The 22,363-nt window shown below is 50.4% G+C and overlaps 1 protein-coding gene across 1 annotated transcript in view; it reads right to left on the bottom strand.

Moving 5' to 3' along the window:
• Positions 1–9,234: 9,234 nt before the first annotated feature.
• Positions 9,235–22,363, bottom strand: part of ERI3 (ERI1 exoribonuclease family member 3) — a 275,711-nt gene continuing 262,582 nt past the window's right edge. The window contains exon 8 of the mRNA XM_040407389.1: positions 9,235–10,532. Within this exon, the coding sequence (XP_040263323.1) occupies positions 10,450–10,532 (83 nt within the window). The 3' untranslated portion in view covers positions 9,235–10,449. The remainder of the gene's footprint in view (positions 10,533–22,363) is intronic.

The following is a 22,363-nucleotide window of genomic DNA, read 5'->3' as shown; positions in this document are numbered from 1 at the left end:
TATTAACCCCTGATCACCCCATATAGACTCCCTGATCATCCCCCTGTCATTGATCACCCCCCCTGTAAGGCTCCATTCAGATATCCGTATGTATTTTACGGATCCATGGATCGGATCCGCAAAACACATACGGACGTCTGAATGGAGCCTTACAGGGGGGTGATCACCCCATATAGACTCCCTGATCACCCCCCCTGTCATTGATCACCCCCCTGTAAGGCTCCATTCAGACGTCCGTATGTGTTTTATGGATCATCGGATCCGCAAAACACATACGGACGTCTGAATGGAGCCTTACAGGGGGGTGATCAATGACGGGGGGGTGATCACCCCATATAGACTCCCTGATCACCCCTGTCATTGATCACCCCCTTGTAAGGCTGGCTCCATTCAGAGGTCCGTATGTGTTTTGCGGATCCACTGATCCATGGATCGGCTCCGCAAAACACATACGGACGTCTGAATGGAGCCTTACAGGGGGGTGATCAATGACAGGGGGGTGATCACCCCATATAGACTCCCTGATCACCCCCCTGTCATTGATCACCCCCCTGTAGGGCTCCATTCAAACGTCCGTATGTGTTTTGCGGATCCGTGGATCCGCAAAACGCGGATACGCAAAACACATACGGACGTCTGAATGGAGCCTTACAGGGGGGTGATCAATGACGGGGGGTGATCACCCCATATAGACTCCCTGATTACCCCCCTGTCATTGATCACCCCCCTGTAGGGCTCCATTCAGACGTCCGTATGTGTTTTGCGGATCCGTGGAAATCCGCAAAACCCATGCTGGGTGAGATAAATATCTTGGTCAAATGCCAACTTTGTATAAAAAAATGGGAAAAGTTGTCTTTTGCCGAGATATTTCTCTCACCCAGCATGGGTATATGTAAAAAGACACCCCAAAACACATTGCCCAACTTCTCCTGAGTACGGAGATACCAGATGTGTGACACTTTTTTGCAGCCTAGGTGGGCAAAGGGGCCCACATTCCAAAGAGCACCTTTCGGATTTCACAGGGCATTTTTTACACATTTTGATTTCAAACTACTTCTCACGCATTAGGTTCCCTAAAATGCCAGGGCAGTATAACTACCCCACAAGTGACCCCATTTTGGAAAGAAGACACCCCAAGGTATTCCGTGATGGGCATGGCGAGTTCCTAGAATTTTTTGTCACAAGTTAGCGGAAAATGATGATTTTTTTTTTTTATTACAAAGTCTCATATTCCACTAACTTGTGACAAAAAATAAAAACTTCCATGAACTCACTATGCCCATCACGAAATACCTTGGGGTGTCTTCTTTCCAAAATGGGGTCACTTGTGGGGTAGTTATACTGCCCTGGCATTTTAGGGGCCCTAATGTGTGAGAAGTAGTTTGAAATCAAAATGTGTAAAAAATGCCCTGTGAAATCCGAAAGGTGCTCTTTGGAATGTGGGCCCCTTTGCCCACCTAGGCTGCAAAAAAGTGTCACACATGTGGTATCGCCGTACTCAGGAGAAGTTGGGCAATGTGTTTTGGGGTGTCATTTTAAATATACCAATGCTGGGTGAGAGAAATATCTCGGCAAAAGACCTTTCCCATTTTTATACAAAGTTGGCATTTGACCGAGATATTTATCTCACCCAGCATGGGTATATGTAAAATGACACCCCAAAACACATTGCCCAACTTCTCCTGAGTACGGCGATACCACATGTGTGACACTTTTTTGCAGCCTAGGTGGGCAAAGGGGCCCATATTCCAAAGAGCACCTTTAGGATTTCACAGGGCATTTTTTACACATTTTGATTTCAAACTACTTCCCACACATTAGGGCCCCTAAAATGCCAGGGCAGTATAACTACCCCACAAGTGACCCCATTTTGGAAAGAAGACACCCCAAGGTATTTCGTGATGGGCATAGTGAGTTCATGGAAGTTTTTATTTTTTGTCACAAGTTAGTGGAATATGAGACTTTGTAAGGAAAAAAAATTAATAAAAAAATCATTTTCCGCTAACTTGTGACAAAAAATAAAAAGTTCTATGAACTCACTATGCCCATCAGCGAATACCTTCGGGTGTCTACTTTCCGAAATGGGGTTATTTGTGGGGTTTTTCTACTGTCTGGGCATTGTAGAACCTCAGGAAACATGACAGGTGTTCAGAAAGTCAGAGCTGCTTCAAAAAGCGGAAATTCACATTTTTGTACCATAGTTTGTAAACGCTATAACTTTTACCCAAACCATTTTTTTTTTTACCCAAACATTTTTTTTGTTATCAAAGACATGTAGAACAATAAATTTAGAGAAAAATTTATATATAGATGTCGTTTTTTAAAAAAAATTTACAACTGAAAGTGAAAAATGTCATTTTTTTTGCAAAAAATTCGTTAAATTTCGATTAATAACAAAAAAAGTAAAAATGTCAGCAGCAATGAAATACCACCAAATGAAAGCTCTATTAGTGAGAAGAAAAGGAGGTAAAATTCATTTGGGTGGTAAGTTGCATGACCGAGCAATAAACAGTGAAAGTAGTGTAGGTCAGAAGTGTAAAAAGTGGTCTGGTCATTAAGGGTGTTTAAGCACTGGGGGCTGAGGTGGTTAAAATCAATTTACTGTATTATTTTCCCTTATAACATGGTTATAAGGGGAAATAATAGCATTCTTAATACAGAATGCATAGTAAAATGTGCCTTGAGGGGTTAAAAAATAAATAATTAACTCACCTCATCCACTTGATCGCGCAGCCAGCATCGTCTTTTCTTCTTCTTACAGGACCTGCCAAAGGACCTTTGATGACATAAGCGCGCTCAGCACGTGGTGACGTCAGCGCAGACCCTGCTGAATGAAGATAGAAGATTCCGACGATTAGGTCATCAAAGGTCCTTTGGCAGGTCCTGAAAGAAAAAAGAAAGACGATGCCGGCTGCGCGATCAAGTGGATGAGGTGAGTAAAAAAAAAAAATGTTTAACCCCTCAAGGCACATTTTTGTCTACTTTCACACTGGTGTTTCTGGGTCCGCCTGTGAGATCCATTTCAGGGCTCCTCTCACAAGCGGCCCCAAACGGATCAGTTTAGCCCCAATGCATTCTGAATGGATAAGGATCCGTTCAGAATGCATCAGTTTGGCTCCGTTCAGCCTCCATTCCGCTCTGGAGGCAGCTTGCAGCGTTTTTTACTTAGTTATGCAGACGGATCCGTACTGAACGGATACCAGCGTTTGCATTTATAAGTGCGGATCCGTCTGTGCAGACACCAGACGGATCCGCACCTGTGAAAGTGGCCTTAGTAAGTGTTCTGTGTTAAGAATGCAATTATTTCCCCTTATAACGATGATATAAGGGAATATAAAAAAATCTACAGAACACCGAATCCGAACTTCAGTGAAGAAGTCCGGGTCTGGGTGCCACAATCAGTTTTTTTCTCACGTGCGTGCAAAACGCATTGCACTCGCGCGGAAAAAACGGAGCAACGCAACACAATCGCAGTCGAAACTGACTGAAATTGCATGCGCACTCGCACGATTTTCCCTGATCGCAGACGCAACACATCCGGACCTAATCCGGACACGCTCGTCTGGAAGGGGCCTTAGGGGGAGATTTATCAAGACCGGCGCTTTCTGCGGAGGAATCACCACATTTATGACAACCCACAGGCGATTCCTCCGGCAGTCCATGCACCTGAACAGAAATCTACGTCGGCTCTGAACTGCTGCAGATGTCTGCCCCAATTTGCACCCGAAAACTGGAATAAATGAAGATAAATTAGTCTGGTGGTCACGGCCCTTTCCTCTTCTTACCATGATGAGGGCAGCGTATAAAGAAGAACCCCCACCCCCCCCAAAAAAAAGTTGCAAACACAGCTTGCGACTTTTTAAAGCCACTTTTCTGGTGCAAAGGAGATGCCCCTTAGATTGGTTGGTTTGTTTTAAGACTGAAATAAATAGATAATTCTGGCTTGTCTGACATTTGGGCCCCCCTCCCGCAATAAAGCAATCACCAGTCGCACACTCGTCAGTCCCCCTGAACTCCCCATGGTACAGAAATCACTAGGCGCACATTCACTAGGCCCCCCCCCCCCCCGACGAAGCAATCACCAGGCACACACTCATCAGTCTCCACTCCCCCCTTCCCCCGGTACAGGAATCACCAGACGCACAATTGTCAGTCCCCCCCCCCGTGGTGCAGCAATCACCAGTCGCACACTCGTCAGTGCCCCCACGGCACAGCGATCACCAGACACACACTTGCACTCGGTCAGTTTCCATCTCCCCCCCAGCGAAGCCATCACAGGTGCACACTTGTCAGTCTCAACTCCCCTTCCCCCCCACAGTGCAGCAATCACCAGTCGCACACACGTCAGTTCCCCCACGGTGCAACTATCACCAGATACACACTTATCAGTCTTCGCCAGTCCCCCGGGGGCGCAGCAATCACCAGCACATTCATCACTCATTATTCCCCCGCAGTACTGCAATCACCAGTCGCACACACGTAAGTTTTCATCAGTTCCCCTGCGACGCAGCATTCACCAAGCGCACACGCGTCAGTTCCCATGCGGCACAGCAGTCACCAGACGCACACTCGTCAGTTCCCCTGTGGCGCAGCAGTCACCAGACGCACACTCGTCAGTTCCATGCAGCGCAGCAATCACCAGGCGCACACTCGTCACTTCCCCTGCGGCGCAGTAATCACCAGGCGCACACTCGTCAGTTCCATGCAGCGCAGCAATCACCAGACGCACACTCGTCAGTTCCATGCAGCGCAGCAGTCACCAGACGCACACTCGTCAGTTCCCCTGCGGCGCAGCAGTCACCAGACGCACACTCGTCAGTTCCATGCAGCGCAGCAATCACCAGGCGCACACTCGTCACTTCCCCTGCGGCGCAGTAATCACCAGGCGCACACTCGTCAGTTCCATGCAGCGCAGCAATCACCAGACGCACACTCGTCAGTTCCATGCAGCGCAGCAGTCACCAGACGCACACTCGTCAGTTCCCCTGCGGCGCAGCAGTCACCAGACGCACACTCGTCAGTTCCATGCAGCGCAGCAATCACCAGGCGCACACTCATCAGTTCCCCTGCGTCGTAGCAGTCACCAGACGCACACTCGTCAGTTCCCCTGCGGCGCAGTAATTACCAGGCACACACTCGTCAGTTCCCCTGCAGCGCAGTAATCACCAGACGCACACTTGTCAGTTCCCATGCAGCGCAGTAATCACCAGACGCACACTCGTCAGTTCCATGCAGCGCATTAATCACCAGGCGCACACTCGTCACTTCCCCTGCGGCGCAGTAATCACCAGGCGCACACTCGTCAGTTCCATGCAGCGCAGCAATCACCAGACGCACACTCGTCAGTTCCATGCAGCGCAGCAGTCACCAGACGCACACTCGTCAGTTCCCCTGCGGCGCAGCAGTCACCAGACGCACACTCGTCAGTTCCATGCAGCGCAGCAATCACCAGGCGCACACTCATCAGTTCCCCTGCGTCGTAGCAGTCACCAGACGCACACTCGTCAGTTCCCCTGCGGCGCAGTAATTACCAGGCACACACTCGTCAGTTCCCCTGCAGCGCAGTAATCACCAGGCGCACACTCGTCAGTTCCATGCAGCGCAGCAATCACCAGACGCACACTCGTCAGTTCCATGCAGCGCAGCAGTCACCAGACGCACACTCGTCAGTTCCCCTGCGGCGCAGCAGTCACCAGACGCACACTCGTCAGTTCCATGCAGCGCAGCAATCACCAGGCGCACACTCGTCACTTCCCCTGCGGCGCAGTAATCACCAGGCGCACACTCGTCAGTTCCATGCAGCGCAGCAATCACCAGACGCACACTCGTCAGTTCCATGCAGCGCAGCAGTCACCAGACGCACACTCGTCAGTTCCCCTGCGGCGCAGCAGTCACCAGACGCACACTCGTCAGTTCCATGCAGCGCAGCAATCACCAGGCGCACACTCATCAGTTCCCCTGCGTCGTAGCAGTCACCAGACGCACACTCGTCAGTTCCATGCAGCGCAGCAATCACCAGGCGCACACTCATCAGTTCCCCTGCGTCGTAGCAGTCACCAGACGCACACTCGTCAGTTCCCCTGCGGCGCAGTAATTACCAGGCACACACTCGTCAGTTCCCCTGCAGCGCAGTAATCACCAGGCGCACACTCGTCAGTTCCCATGCAGCGCAGTAATCACCAGACGCACACTTGTCAGTTCCCATGCAGCGCAGTAATCACCAGACGCACACTCGTCAGTTCCATGCAGCGCAGTAATCACCAGGCACACACTCGTCAGTTCCCCTGCGGCGCAGTAATCACCAGGCGCACACTCGTCAGTTCCCATGCAGCGCAGTAATCACCAGACGCACACTCGTCAGTTCCCATGCAGCGCAGTAATCACCAGACGCACACTCGTCAGTTCCCATGCAGCGCAGTAATCACCAGGCACACACTCGTCAGTTCCCCTGCGGCGCAGTAATCACCAGGCGCACACTCGTCAGTTCCCATGCAGCGCAGTAATCACTAGGCACACACTCGTCAGTTCCCCTGCGGCGCAGTAATCACCAGGCGCACACTCGTCAGTTCCCCTGCGGCGCAGTAATCACCAGGCGCACACTCGTCAGTTCCCCTGCGGCGCAGCAGTCACCAGGCACACACTCGTCAGTTCCCCTGCGGCGCAGTAATCACCAGGCGCACACTCGTCAGTTCCCCTGCGGCGCAGCAATCACCAGGCGCACACTCGTCAGTTCCATGCAGCGCAGCAATCACCAGGCGCACACTCGTCAGTTCCCATGCGGCGCAGCAGTCACCAGGCGCACACTCATCAGTTCCCCTTCGTCGTAGCAGTCACCAGGCGCACACTCGTCAGTTCCATGCAGCGCAGCAATCACCAGGCGCACACTCGTCACTTCCCCTGCGGCGCAGCAATCACCAGGCACACACTCGTCACTTCCCCTGCGGCGCAGTAATCACCAGTCGCACACTCGTCAGTTCCCATGCAGCGCAGTAATCACCAGGCACACACTCGTCAGTTCCCCTGCGGCGCAGTAATCACCAGGCGCACACTCGTCAGTTCCCCTGCGGCGCAGTAATCACCAGGCGCACACTCGTCAGTTCCCCTGCGGCGCAGCAGTCACCAGGCACACACTCGTCAGTTCCCCTGCGGCGCAGTAATCACCAGGCGCACACTCGTCAGTTCCATGCAGCGCAGAAATCACCAGGCGCACACTCGTCAGTTCCCATGCGGCGCAGCAGTCACCAGGCGCACACTCATCAGTTCCCCTGTGTCGTAGCAGTCACCAGGCACACACTCGTCAGTTCCCCTGCGGCGCAGTAATCACCAGGCGCACACTCGTCAGTTCCCCTGCGGCGCAGTAATCACCAGGCGCACACTCGTCAGTTCCATGCAGCGCAGAAATCACCAGGCGCACACTCGTCAGTTCCATGCAGCGCAGCAATCACCAGGCGCACACTTGTCACTTCCCCTGTGGCGCAGCAATCACCAGGCACACACTCGTCACTTCCCCTGCGGCGCAGTAATCACCAGGCGCACACTCGTCAGTTCCCCTGTGTCGTAGCAGTCACCAGGCACACACTCGTCAGTTCCCCTGCGGCGCAGTAATCACCAGGCGCACACTCGTCAGTTCCCCTGCGGCGCAGTAATCACCAGGCGCACACTCGTCAGTTCCATGCAGCGCAGAAATCACCAGGCGCACACTCGTCAGTTCCATGCAGCGCAGCAATCACCAGGCGCACACTTGTCACTTCCCCTGTGGCGCAGCAATCACCAGGCACACACTCGTCACTTCCCCTGCGGCGCAGTAATCACCAGGCGCACACTCGTCAGTTCCATGCAGCGCAGCAATCACCAGGCGCACACTTGTCACTTCCCCTGTGGCGCAGCAATCACCAGGCGCACACTCGTCACTTCCCCTGCGGCGCAGTAATCACCAGACGCACACTCGTCAGTTCCATGCAGCGCAGCAATCACCAGGCGCACACTCATCAGTTCCCCTGCATCGTAGCAGTTACCAGGCGCACACTCGTCAGTTCCATGCAGCGCAGCAATCACCAGGCACACACTCGTCACTTCCCCTGCGGCGCAGTAATCACCAGGCGCACAATCATGAATGTCACTTCTTTTTATTTTTGTTAATCTTCACATGTCCGGACGACGACCTCTGCCGTGCATTTGATGAAACCGCATCCGGACACTGTTGTATCACTGCGGTACATCGTGACGCCATGTCTGAATCAGGGGTCTCAGTAAGGGCAGGAGGCTAATGATGAATGGACTGTCATGGAGGAAGGGCCGATATCAAACCTGAGCGGCCTCTTCCAGGAATTTAGGATGAAACTTTAAATAGCGATGAAAACCTGCGAAACCAGACACAGCGCGGTGTGAAAACCAGAGACGCGTTACTGATCAGAAAGCGGTTACTCCGGAGTCTTCTCCTGCCGAGGTGTTATATTCTGTCATTTCTTAGTCCTGGGAAAGCTGAGTGACAACCAATATGGCTTCCATTACAGCTCTATAAAGAGTAATCACCCAACTTTCCTAGAGACCTGAAAACCAATCTGCCCATTATGCAGCGGCACAGCAAGAGGGACGGCACTGCATAGTTCTGCAGGTTTGTCATTCGGGAGTCTTGGGAAAGCTGGGTGAGAACCCCTGGGATTTGTAGTGGCGGCTGTGCAGGAAACTGAAGACCCTGGGACTAAGGTTGTTACTTTGGGGGTTCTTGCCTATATCTCTGGGGTCTGGCGCTGGTCACTCGACTTTCCCTGGAGTATTACGAGTTCTCGCTGCAGCATGGCGGATTTATGAGCGTTGCGTGATGGCGGTTCCTTTTCACAAATTTGAATTTAGTTAGAAAAGTGAAAAAAACTTCAATAGTTATTGTTCTCAGCATCAGGAACATTTGTGTCCTGAGTGACAAGCGGCTGGAGCTGGGCCCGTGCGCCACTTATCAGATTTATCGTGGAAGGTGCGACTTCTGGATTTCCACATTGTTCGTCACCGTCCTCATCTGTCGAGGGTAATGAAACCTTCACTGTGTCAATTAGAAAGTCAAGAAACTGGCCCTTAAAATGGGCGAGTCCTCATTGCTCGACCAATCACAGTTTACCTTACATTTTCCAATTGATTGGCTGATAACAGAGGCCAACGGGACGGTGCGAAGGCCACAAATGGGACAGATGCCAAGTAAATGAGAAAACTGCTGATCTCGCCCGTTGTGGGTGACGCTGATCGTTCTCCATGCAATGATGTTTATTGTTCTGTTAATGAGGTGGAAACAAAAGTTTGAACAAACGCAACAATATCGTTATCAGTGATGCGGCCCTTTAAGGAGCAACTCTGCCCCTCCCCCTCTAAGCAGGAGCGGAGCTCAGGCTGTGAATGGGGGTCATCTACAGCTTCCCAGTAACATTCTGCAACTTTCTAATATCATTTGTTTCCATTCTTCTCTACTGTGGGTTTGTAACAATGTATCAGTGAAGTAACTGTGAGCTAAATGCAGCAGCGCTCCAGGCTGTTCAATATCCTCTAAACTGATACAGTGTAACAAACCCTCAGTTTTGAGAAATATCAGGTCCAACAGGGTTTCCAACCTCTGGATGTAAACAATGTTCCCATTCATTGACAACAAGCAGAGATCTTAAAAATACTGAAGAGTGAAACAGAAAGGGGGTCATTAACTAATATCGCTATGCCAGTTTTTGGTGTACAAAAAGTCACAAGACCTTGTTTTGTGACTTTTTAAATGTTGTCGCACGGGTGTTTTTACGCCATCCTGGGGTAGGTGTAAACGAGATCTGAAATCTACTCTAGTCAGGGGTCTGGAGTAGATCTCAGACTTGGGCACCCCGCTAATCCGGATGAAAAATGACCCCCAAAGTCTATTAGGAATTTGCAGAACTTTTCAGTATAAAACCTTTCTTAAAGGAGAAGTAACTGTAAGGAGAAGCGGCCAATCCCAGGGATCTAGATGCGTCCAGGTGAAGTCTCCGTCTCGGGGTGGTCATATTTCCGCACTGTGGAGCGTCGTCTAATAAGCGCACACCATTAGTAATGCCTCGACCTTCAGACTACGGTAAATTCTTATCTTCCTCACTGGGACGAAACACTTCAGTGTAGAATCTCAGCCTTCTGGATGATGGGGGTTGTATTAAGGAGGTCTTGTCATCTAAGCCATCCCAGGACGCCTGGGAGAAGATACAGGCAGCAGGTGGGGAGGATGGGGGTGGTAACTGTCTAGGGCAAAGCGGATGATGGAGTGTGACAGATCTTCATGGTGGAGCCGTATGGACAGCGATTCTCACCTCAGAGGTCAGTCCGTAACAATGTGTCGCCTCCACCTAATGTCCTGTATCTGGTCGGCCACCCAGGTGGACGCAGTAAGGAAAGAGCTACATGCAGCCTCCTGCCCCCACTCCCACCCCGCGGCCCGGCTCCCCGACTACATTAGATGCGCCTGGAGGTCTGCTTGAAGATGAAGCCTCGGTGAGCAAGCGTCTTCATGATGTTAGCGATGTTCCTGCAGTCGTCTGTGGAGAGAAGAAGAAACGCGTCAGTCAAAGTCTGGGAAAGCTGGGTGACAGCCAACATGGCCGCCATGAAAACACCCTGCAAGACACGGCTGCCAACATCAAGGACAACAGAGGATGTTAAGGGGGCGTCCACCATTAGTAAAACCTGCCCACAGTGTGTAGGTGTAACGCCAGCCACAACCTGCGGACACATGAGGCACCCCTGACGGGAATGAGGGCGGAGGAGCTGGTACCGATCGGCGTGGTGCCTCCACCGATCCCATATTGATGATCATTCATCAATAACGCAACGGCCAGATCTGCAAATCACACAACGTAAAGGGGATCTCGGAACTAACAACATGTAATATGGCTGGGAGCCCCCGGATGCGCCAGTGGTTGTCTCTGCCCTCAGTATAAGGCCGAGTGCACCGAGCCTGGCGGATCGCCTCCGGACGCCTTCAGGGAAACTCGCACCGTTTTGCAAGGAAGTTCAGTCAGTTTTGTCTGCGATTGATTTAGTTTATTATCACGCGCGTAAAAAACGCATCAGAACAGAAAAAACGAAAGATTTACAAACAACATCTCTTAGCAACCACCAGTGAAAAACGCATTGGATCCGCACTTGCTTCCGGATGAAATGCGTTTTTCACTGAGGCCCCATTCACTTCTACGGGGCCAGGGCTGCGTGAAAAATGCAGAATATAGAACGTGCTGCGATTCTCCCGCAACGCAGAACTGATGCGTGAAAGACATCGCTCATGTACACGGACCCATTGAAGTGAACGCGTCAGGATTCAGTGCGGGTGCTCTGCGTTCACGTCACACATCGCACCCGCGCGGAAAACTCGCTTGTGTGAAAGGGGCCTAAAGCACAGTAGTGAGGTTCATGGTGTCCCCAGAAAGCCGTGACCCCCCCAGATAGCACTGTGTTCCCCCAGACAGCTGTGTGCCCCCCAGATAGCACTGTCTCCCCCCCCAGAAAGCCGTGACCCCCCCCAGATAGCACTGTGTTCCCCATCCCCCCAGAAAGCTGTGTGACCCACCAGAAAGCTGTGTGACCCCCAGATAGCACTGTGTTCCCCCCAGAAAGCTGTGTGACCCACCAGAAAGCTGTTTGCCCCCCAGATAGCACTGTGTTCCCCCCAGAAAGCTGTGTGACCCACCAGAAAGCTGTTTGCCCCCCAGATAGCACTGCGCTCCCCCAGACAGCTGTGTCCCCCCCAGATAGCACTGTGTTCCCCCCCAGAAAGCTGTGTGACCCCCCAGATAGCACTGTCTCCCCCCCAGAAAGCTGTGTGCCCCCAAGATAGCACTGCGCTCCCCCAGACAGCTGTGTCCCCCCCAGATAGCACTGTCTCCCCCCCAGAAAGCTGTGTGCCCCCAAGATAGCACTGCGCTCCCCCCAGACAGCTGTGTGCCCCCCATATAGCACTGTGCTCCCCCTCCCCCCAGACAGCTGTGTGCCCCCCAGATAGCACTGTGCTCCCCCTCCCCCCAGACAGCTGTGTGCCCCCCCAGATAGCACTGTGTTCCCCTCCCCCCAGAAAGCTGTGTGCCCCCCCAGATAGCACTGTGTTTCCCCCTCCCCCCAGATAGCACTGCTCTCCCCCCAGACAGCTGTGTGCCCCCCAGATAGCACTGTGTTCCCCCCTCCCCCCAGATAGCACTGCGCTCCTCCCAGACAGCTGTGTGCCCCCCAGATAGCACTGTGTTCCCCCCAGACAGCTGTGTGCCCCCCAGATAGCTGTGTGCCCCCCAGATAGCACTGTGTTCCCCCCAGACAGCTGTGTGCCCCCCTCCCCCCAGATAGCACTGCGCTCCCCCCAGACAGCTGTGTGCCCCCCAGATAGCACTGTGTTCCCCCCAGACAGCTGTGTGCCCCCCAGATAGCACTGCGCTCCCCCCAGACAGCTGTGTGCCCCCCTCCCCCCAGATAGCACTGCGCTCCTCCCAGACAGCTGTGTGCCCCCCCAGATAGCACTGTGTTCCCCTCCCCCCAGAAAGCTGTGTGCCCCCCCAGATAGCACTGTGTTCCCCCCTCCCCCCAGATAGCACTGCTCTCCCCCCAGACAGCTGTGTGCCCCCCAGATAGCACTGTGTTCCCCCCAGACAGCTGTGTGCCCCCCGGATAGCACTGTGTTCCCCCCAGACAGCTGTGTGCCCCCCAGATAGCACTGCGTTCCCCTCAGATAGCACTGCGCTCCCCCCAGACAGCTGTGTGCCCCCCAGATAGCACTGCTCTCCCCCCAGACAGCTGTGTGCCCCCCAGATAGCTCCGTGCTCCCCCACCCCCCAGATCTGTGCCCCCCATAATGCCTGGGTGGCAGGTTGCTTTGTATACACAACTTCTTGCTATATGTTGAAACCACTGAAGGGTTAATGGATGGGGGGGGGGGGGGGGGGGCGCGACGTTAAATTGATTCCTGCCGTCTATATTTCATGTTGGAAATTGGCTTGTAAATCCGGGTTTTGATCTATGAGAAGCGTCTCCTTAAGAAAAAGCAAAAGTAAATGTGTAATTTCTCCCTTGACAGCACACGGCGGGGACGGCCATCCTTCTTCCTTCTCCCCTCCGTCGCAGGACAGCTGCGTCGTGTCGGATTAACGCTTTTTCTTCCTCGCCCCCGCGCCTTGATGTCTCCATTTCATTACGCCGCGGCCATTTATCAAGCTGTTACCGTAAGGGTGACTTTGCCAACTTCCATGTGGCAGTGCCCTGGTACCGGGGGGGGGGGGCGCGGGATGAGGATGGATGTGCGCGGGGAGGACGGCCGGATCCCCAGTGATGTGGAAATGATAAAGAAGACTTGACATCCATCTCGTCCTGTAAAGCTGCCGCGCGCGGTCTAATCAGAGCGGGCCGTAATAATGTGGGATTAGGTCTCTCTATCACGCGGGGGCCTCTTAATCACAGTATAAAGGGGGCGCGCACTGTTTATCATAATTGAACTGTGTCCGGGCTAATTGCCGCCATATTTCACTGTCTGCGAGGCTGCGGCGCTGTCTGAGAGCAGGAGAGAGGCGCTAACGACGGAGGGGGGCGTCCCATGGCCTCGGAGACCGCCCCACCCGGACTACAGAAGAAGAGGCGGCACATCGCTCCGCACAGGGGCTGCGTGTGGGAGGAATCGCTGCAGACGTTACTGCACAGGAGGATTTACTCAGTGGAGGAGACTCCTGTGCATGCAGCGATCTCCTCCACAGTACGAGGACATGTGGTCGCTACTGTGATCGGCACAGAAACCGTCATTTATGAACCTGCAGGAACAGGATCACCCAATGGACGAGCGTTTTGGCATCAGGTGATCGGCGCACGTTTGTAGGAACTTCCCGATTAGCGATAATCTGCCTGAATATCGGGCCGTGTAAATCCACCTTAACCCTTACAGTGCTGCACCACATGACACGTAGTGATAACCCCGGTACAAGAGCGCTCCCTGCTGGAGTCTCGTAAGATGGCATCTGTTGTATCTGGTTTTGGAAAAGCTGGGTGACACCATCAGTACAATGCTGCTTGTATGCAGCCCCCCCCCCCCCATTATATAATACACTTGTTTCATAATAATGAATCTGATCTAATGAAATAGTTGATCTTTCGCCTCCGGCGCGGAGTAATTAAGGCCACATTAACTGAATGCTGGGGGTGTATAGAACCAGACAAGTGAAGCGCGCTCACAATGTTCGTGTGCTCTCCTTGTTAGAGCAGCACTTTGTGCTCCAGAGCTTCTCTTCATACTGAAGACAAAATGGCGTAACAATTGTCGGCTAAGCTTCCTGATCATTCCACCTCCACCCTGCAGCCGGGGTTACCCTGATTCTCCCCACGTGACGACACATACAGATGTAACGCACTGAGCTGCGCCCCAGGAGCTGCGCTCGTGTTGTTACGTACTCAGGATGTGGAGCACGGATAAAGTCACCTACAGCAGAAACGGAAGAAAAAAAGTCAACTTTTAATTAAGCGTAGAGCTGCGGCGGTGCCCGGGGCCACATGGTCACGTAGGACGGAGCTGCTCACCGCACTGTAGACTTCAGTCAGTCATTTGCGCTAATGGACAAGGTTATGTCCCTAATAACTTAGCAGAGGGATCGTGGCACTATCCTGATGGAGCAGACAGCACGGCTGACGAAGGCGGAGAGCCGCGGCATTACCGCCTAATAGAGGACGGATCTGTACAGTCGACCCAGGAGGGCAGAGGCCGCAGCAGCCAGGCAGTCCAATAATCCGCCAGCCGTGTCCGGATACTCTGCCTCTAACGGTGACGCTCCCGGCACCATTCTGATAGTCAGGAGCCGCCCAGTGTCAGATTATCAGACGGCGCCCGGGCAATCCGGCACCAGAAGATTATTACTAAAACTGAAATACGGAGACCGCCGGACTCGGTTTCCCCCCAGTCACCCCTCTTACTGGAGATGCTGACAACCAGACTCTCCAGTGTGGCATCCTTCAGTCAGACACCGCTCCTCGCTGTATTGAACCTGTCCGATAATTGCTGAGTATTCGCCACTGGTGAGTGACAGGGATTAGCGGGGTCCGGGAGATTACGCGCTCTCTGACCTGTACACAAAGAACCGCCGTGAACTTCCATATCATCAAACTCAGAGTGGTCGATAGAGCAGAGCGGGCGCGGCGTCAATGCTACACCCGCAACGGTTTACAGATTATCTTATTAATTCACACAACAAATTGCCTCTTGTCTGGGGGGGTCCGAAGCTGAAAAGTGACAGGTCACAAATCTGCAGCCCCTCACATGTCCCAAGGGATGTCACAACCAGAACATTATACGACTGCCGGCGCCGACTGCGAAGAGCCATCACTGCACCATGAGAACTTCAGCAGCTTTACGATGACTGGTCTAGAAAATGTGATTGCTGTCAGTGAATGTTTACATCCAGAAGCTGGAAAACCAAGCTGACTACAAAAGCTGAGGGTTTGCTACAATAGTATGCACTCTAGGCAATCCTCTGTAATACTGGCAGTCTAAACTCCAGACACTGGCACCAATGCAGTGGTACTGTGCAGTGTCCATAAAAAGTCTACACGCCCCTGTATGTGTCCTCTATATATACAGTGGATATAAAGTCTACACACCCCTGTATGTGTCCTCTATATATACAGTGGATATAAAAAGTCTACACGCCCCTGTATGTGCCCTCTATATATACAGTGGATATAAAAAGTCTACACGCCCCTGTATGTGCCCTCTATATATACAGTGGATATAAAGTCTACACACCCCTGTATGTGTCCTCTATATATACAGTGGATATAAAAAGTCTACACGCCCCTGTATGTGTCCTCTGTATATACAGTGGATTTAAAGTCTACACGCCCCTGTATGTGTCCTCTATATATACAGTGGATATACAAAGTCTACACGCCCCTGTATGTGTCCTCTATATATACAGTGGATATAAAAAGTCTACACACCCACCCCTGTATGTGTCCTCTATATATACAGTGGATATAAAAAGTCTACACGCCCCTGTATGTGTCCTCTATATATACAGTGGATATAAAAAGTCTACACACCCACCCCTGTATGTGTCCTCTATATATACAGTGGATATAAAAAGTCTACACACCCCTGTATGTGTCCTCTATATATACAGTGGATATAAAAAGTCTACACGCCCCTGTATGTGTCCTCTATATATACAGTGGATATAAAGTCTACACGCCCCTGTATGTGTCCTCTATATATACAGTGGATATAAAGTCTACACGCCCCTGTATGTGTCCTCTATATATACAGTGGATATAAAGTCTACACACCCCTGTATGTGTCCTCTATATATACAGTGGATATAAAGTCTACACACCCCTGTATGTGTCCTCTATATATACAGTGGATATAAAAAGTCTACACGCCCCTGTATGTGTCCTCTATATATACAGTGGATATAAAAAGTCTACACGCCCCTGTATGTGTCCTCTATATATACAGTGGATATAAAAAGTCTACACGCCCCTGTATGTGTCCTCTATATATACAGTGGATATAAAAAGTCTACACGCCCCTGTATGTGTCCTCTATATATACAGTGGATGGATATAAAGTCTACACGCCCCTGTATAAATGTCAGGTTTCTGTGATGTAAAGAAATGTGACCTATAAACTGTACAACTCAATGGAAAAACAAACTGAAATCTTTTAGGTGGAGGGAAGAAAAAATATAAAACTAAAATAACTAGCGTTATTCTTTTCCTGCGCTGAGTTCCGTCCTAGGGGCTCAATACCGGAAAAGAACTGATCAGTTTTATCCCCATGCATTCTGAGTGGAGAGCGATCCGCTCAGGACGCATCAGGACGTCTTCAGTTCAGTCGTTTTGACTGATCAGGACGGAGATAATACCGCAGCGTGCTACCGTTTTATCTCCGCCCCAAAAAACTGAAGACTTGCCTGAATGCCGGATCTGGTATTTTTCCCTATAGGAATGTATTAGTGCAGATCAGTCCTTCCCGCCTGCGCAGACCGGTAAAAATGTGAAAAAAAATACAAGACGGATCCATCTGTCCACATGACAAGCGGAGAGACGGATCCGTTCTTGCAATGCATTTGTGAGATGGATGCGCATCCGGATCCGTCTCACAAATGCTTTCAGTGACATCCAAATTGGCGGATCCGGCGGATCACACTGCTACTAGTGTGAAAGTAGCCTAATATGGTTGCATAAGTGTGCACACCCTTACACTAATACTTTGTTGAAGCCCCTTTTGATGTTATTCCAGCACTCAGTCTTTTTGGGTCTGAGTCTATCAGCATGGGCACATTTTGACTCTTTGCAGAAACCCTCCAAATCTGTCAGACTGCGAGGGCATCTCCTGGGCACAGCCCTCTTCAGATCACCCCACAGATTGTGAGGGCATCTCCTGGGCACAGCCCTCTTCACATCACCCCACAGATTGCGAGGGCATCTCCTGGGCACAGCCCTCTTCAGATCACCCCACAGATTGTGAGGGCATCTCCTGTGTATAGCCCTCTTCAGATCACCCCACAGATTGCGAGAGCATTTCCTGGGCACAGCCCTCTTCAGATCACCCCACAGATTGCGAGGGCATCTCCTGGGCACGGCCCTCTTCAGATCACCCCACAGACTGTGAGGGCATAGCCCTCTTCAGATCACCCCACAGATTGCGAGGGCGTCTCCTGGGCACAGCCCTCTTCAGATCACCCCACAGATTGTAAGGGCATCTCCTGGGCACGGCCCTCTTCAGATCACCCCACAGATTGTGAGGGCATCTCCTGTGTATAGCCCTCTTCAGATCACCCCACAGATTGCGAGGGCATTTCCTGGGCACAGCCCTCTTCAGATCACCCCACAGATTGCGAGGGCATCTCCTGGGCACGGCCCTCTTCAGATCACCCCACAGACTGTGAGGGCATCTCCTGGGCACAGCCCTCTTCAGATCACCCCACAGATGGCGAGGGCATCTCCTGTGTATAGCCCTCTTCAGATCACCCCACAGATTGTGAGGGCATCTCCTGGGCACAGCCCTCTTCAGATCACCCCACAGATTGCGAGGGCATCTCCTAGGCACAGCCCTCTTCAGATCACCACACAGATTGTGAGGGCATCTCCTGGGCACAGCCCTCTTCAGATCACCCCACAGATTGCGAGGGCATCTCCTGGGCACAGCCCTCTTTAGATCACCCCACAGATTGTGAGGGCATCTCCTGGGCACAGCCCTCTTCAGATCACCCCACAGATTGCGAGGGCATCTCCTGGGCACAGCCCTCTTCAGATCACCCCACAGATTGCGAGGGCATCTCCTGGGCACGGCCCTCTTCAGATCACCCCACAGATTGCGAGGGCATCTCCTGGGCACGGCCCTCTTCAGATCACCCCACAGATTGTCAATCGGATTCAGGTCTGGGCTCTGGCTGGGCCATTCCAAAACTTTCATCTTCTTCTGGTGAAGCCATCCCTTGGTGATTTGGATGGATGCTTTGGGTCGTTGTCCTGCTGAGAGATGAAGCTCCTCTTCATGTTCAGCTTTCTAGCAGAAGCCTGAAGGTTTTGGGCCAATATTGACCGGTATTTGGAACTGTTCAGAATTCCCTCCAGCTTAACTAAGGCCCCAGTTCCATCTGAAGAAGACCAGCCCCTTGGCACGATGCTGCCACCGCCAGGCTTCACTGTGGGGATGGGGTTCTTCTGGGGATGGGCAGGGTTGTTTTTGTGCCAAACATATCTTTTGGAATTATGGCCAAAAAGTTCCACCTTGGTTCCAGCAGACCATAACACCTTTCCCCACATGCTTCTGGGAGACTTCAGATGTGTTTTTGCAGAATGTCGCCTGGCTTGGATGTTTTTCTTGGTAAGAAGAGGCTTTCGTCTTGCCCCTCTACCCCATAGTCCAGACATATGAAGAATACGGAGATTGTTGGCACGTGGACCACACAGCCAGGACTCATCAGTTTTGGAGGGACGTCCAGTTCTTGGTGATGTCACTGTTGGGCCATATTTCCTCCACTTGATGATGACGGTCTCCACTGTGTTCCATGGTAGATCTAATGCCTTGGACATTCTTGTGTCCCCTTCTCCTGACTGATACCTTCTAACAATGAGATCCCGCTGATGGAAGCTCTCTGTGGACCGTGGCTTCTGCTGTGGGATGTGACCAAGGACATTTCAGGAAAGACCAACTAGAGCGGCTGAGCTTTATCTGGGGTCAATCAGAAGCCCTTTACATGACGGCCGGTGTCTGCCGACTGCGATCTAACAGGATTCTGGATGTGATTGCTTCATTCTGAACACAGCGACAGCCCCAGTTATAGGAGGGTGTGCACACTTATGCAACCACATTATTTTAATGTTTTTTTGTTTTCTTCCCTCTACCTTAAAGATCTCAGTTTGTTTTTCCATTGAGTTGCACAGTTTATAGGTCACATTAAGGGAGGAAAAAGTTCTGAAATGCTTTATCTTTGTCTCATTTTTTTACATCACAGAAACCTGACATTTTAACAGGAGTGTGTAGACTTTATATCCACTGTATATATAGAGGACACATACAGGTGCGTGTAGACTTTATATCCACTGTATATATAGAGGACACATACAGGGGCGTGTAGACTTTATATCCACTGTATATATAGAGGACACATACAGGGGCGTGTAGACTTTTTATATCCACTGTATATATATAGAGGACACATACAGGGGCGTGTAGACTTTATATCCACTGTACAGTGGGGGAAATAATTATTTGACCCCTCACTGATTTTGTAAGTTTGTCCAATGACAAAGAAATGAAAAGTCTCAGAACAGTATCATTTCAATGGTAGGTTTATTGTAACAGTGGCAGATAGCACATCAAAAGGAAAATCGAAAAAATAACTTTAAATAAAAGATAGCAACTGATTTGTATTTCATTGAGTGAAATAAGTATTTGAACCCCTACCAACCATTAAGAGTTCTGGCTCCCACAGAGTGGTTAGACACTTCTACTCAATTAGTCACCCTCATTAAGGACACCTGTCTTAACTAGTCACCTGTATAAAAGACACCTGTCCACAGAATCAATCAATCAAGCAGACTCCAAACTCTCCAACATGGGAAAGACCAAAGAGCTGTCCAAGGATGTCAGAGACAAAATTGTAGACCTGCAGAAGGCTGGAATGGGCTACAAAACCATTAGCAAGAAGCTGGGAGAGAAGGTGACAACTGTTGGTGCGATTGTTCGAAAATGGAAGGAGCACAAAATGACCATCAATCGACCTCGCTCTGGGGCTCCACGCAAGATCTCACCTCGTGGGGTGTCAATGGTTCTGAGAAAGGTGAAAAAGCATCCTAGAACTACACGGGAGGAGTTAGTTAATGACCTCAAATTAGCAGGGACCACAGTCACCAAGAAAACCATTGGAAACACATTACACCGCAATGGATTAAAATCCTGCAGGGCTCGCAAGGTCCCCCTGCTCAGGAAGGCACATGTGCAGGCCCGTCTGAAGTTTGCCAATGAACACCTGAATGATTCAGAGAGTGACTGGGAGAAGGTGCTGTGGTCTGATGAGACCAAAATAGAGCTCTTTGGCATTAACTCAACTCGCTGTGTTTGGAGGAAGAAAAATGCTGCCTATGACCCCCAAAACACCGTCCCCACCGTCAAGCATGGGGGTGGAAACATTTTGCTTTGGGGGTGTTTTTCTGCTAAGGGCACAGGACAACTTATTCGCATAAACGGGAAAATGGACGGAGCCATGTATCGTGAAATCCTGAGCGACAACCTCCTTCCCTCTGCCAGGAAACTGAAAATGGGTCGTGGATGGGTGTTCCAGCACGACAATGACCCAAAACATACAGCAAAGGCAACAAAGGAGTGGCTCAAGAAGAAGCACATTAAGGTCATGGAGTGGCCTAGTCAGTCTCCGGACCTTAATCCAATCGAAAACCTATGGAGGGAGCTCAAGCTCAGAGTTGCACAGAGACAGCCTCGAAACCTTAGGGATTTAGAGATGATCTGCAAAGAGGAGTGGACCAACATTCCTCCTAAAATGTGCGCAAACTTGGTCATCAATTACAAGAAACGTTTGACCTCTGTGCTTGCAAACAAGGGTTTTTCCACCAAGTATTAAGTCTTTTTTTGTTAGAGGGTTCAAATACTTATTTCACTCAATGAAATGCAAATCAGTTGCTATCTTTTATTTAAAGTTATTTTTTCGATTTTCCTTTTGATGTGCTATCTGCCACTGTTACAATAAACCTACCATTGAAATGATACTGTTCTGAGACTTTTCATTTCTTTGTCATTGGACAAACTTACAAAATCAGTGAGGGGTCAAATAATTATTTCCCCCACTGTATATATAGAGGACACATACAGGGGTGTGTAGACTTTATATCCACTGTATATATAGAGGACACATACAGGGGTGTGTAGACTTTATATCCACTGTATATATAGAGGACACATACAGGGGCGTGTAGACTTTTTATATCCACTGTATATATAGAGGACACATACAGGGGTGTATAGACTTTATATCCACTGTATATATAGAGGACACATACAGGGGTGTGTAGACTTTATATCCACTGTATATATAGAGGACACATACAGGGGCGTGTAGACTTTATATCCACTGTATATATAGAGGACACATACAGGGGTGTGTAGACTTTATATCCACTGTATGTATAGAGGACACATACAGGGGTGTGTAGACTTTATATCCACTGTATATATAGAGGACACATACAGGGGCGTGTAGACTTTATATCCACTGTATATATAGAGGACACATACAGGGGTGTGTAGACTTTATATCCACTGTATATATAGAGGACACATACAGGGGCGTGTAGACTTTATATCCACTGTATATATATATATATAGATAGAGGACACATACAGGGGTGTGTAGACATTTTATATCCACTGTGTATGTATATAGGAGTGGTACTGTGCAGTGTATATATATATATATACAGAATAAGAGCAGATACTGAGGATTACACCCAGTATACAGGACAGGAGGAGTGGTACTGTGCAGTGTGTATATACAGAATAAGAGCAGATACTGAGGATTACACCCAGTATACAGGACAGGAGGAGTGGTACTGTGCAGTGTGTATATACAGAATAAGAGCAGATACTGAGGATTACACCCAGTATACAGGACAGGAGAAGTGGTACTGTGCAGTGTGTGTATACAGAATAAGAGCAGATACTGAGGATTACACCCAGTATACAGGACAGGAGAAGTGGTACTGTGCAGTGTATATATACAGAATAAGAGCAGATACTGAGGATTACACCCAGTATACAGGACAGGAGAAGTGGTACTGTGCAGTGTATATATATACAGAATAAGAGCAGATACTGAGGATTACACCCAGT

This window comes from Bufo bufo, chromosome 9 (genome assembly GCF_905171765.1).
Source record: "Bufo bufo chromosome 9, aBufBuf1.1, whole genome shotgun sequence".
NCBI lineage: Eukaryota > Metazoa > Chordata > Amphibia > Anura > Bufonidae > Bufo > Bufo bufo.
Note: the sequence above shows the minus strand (reverse complement) of the source record. Positions and strands in the feature narration are given on the sequence as shown.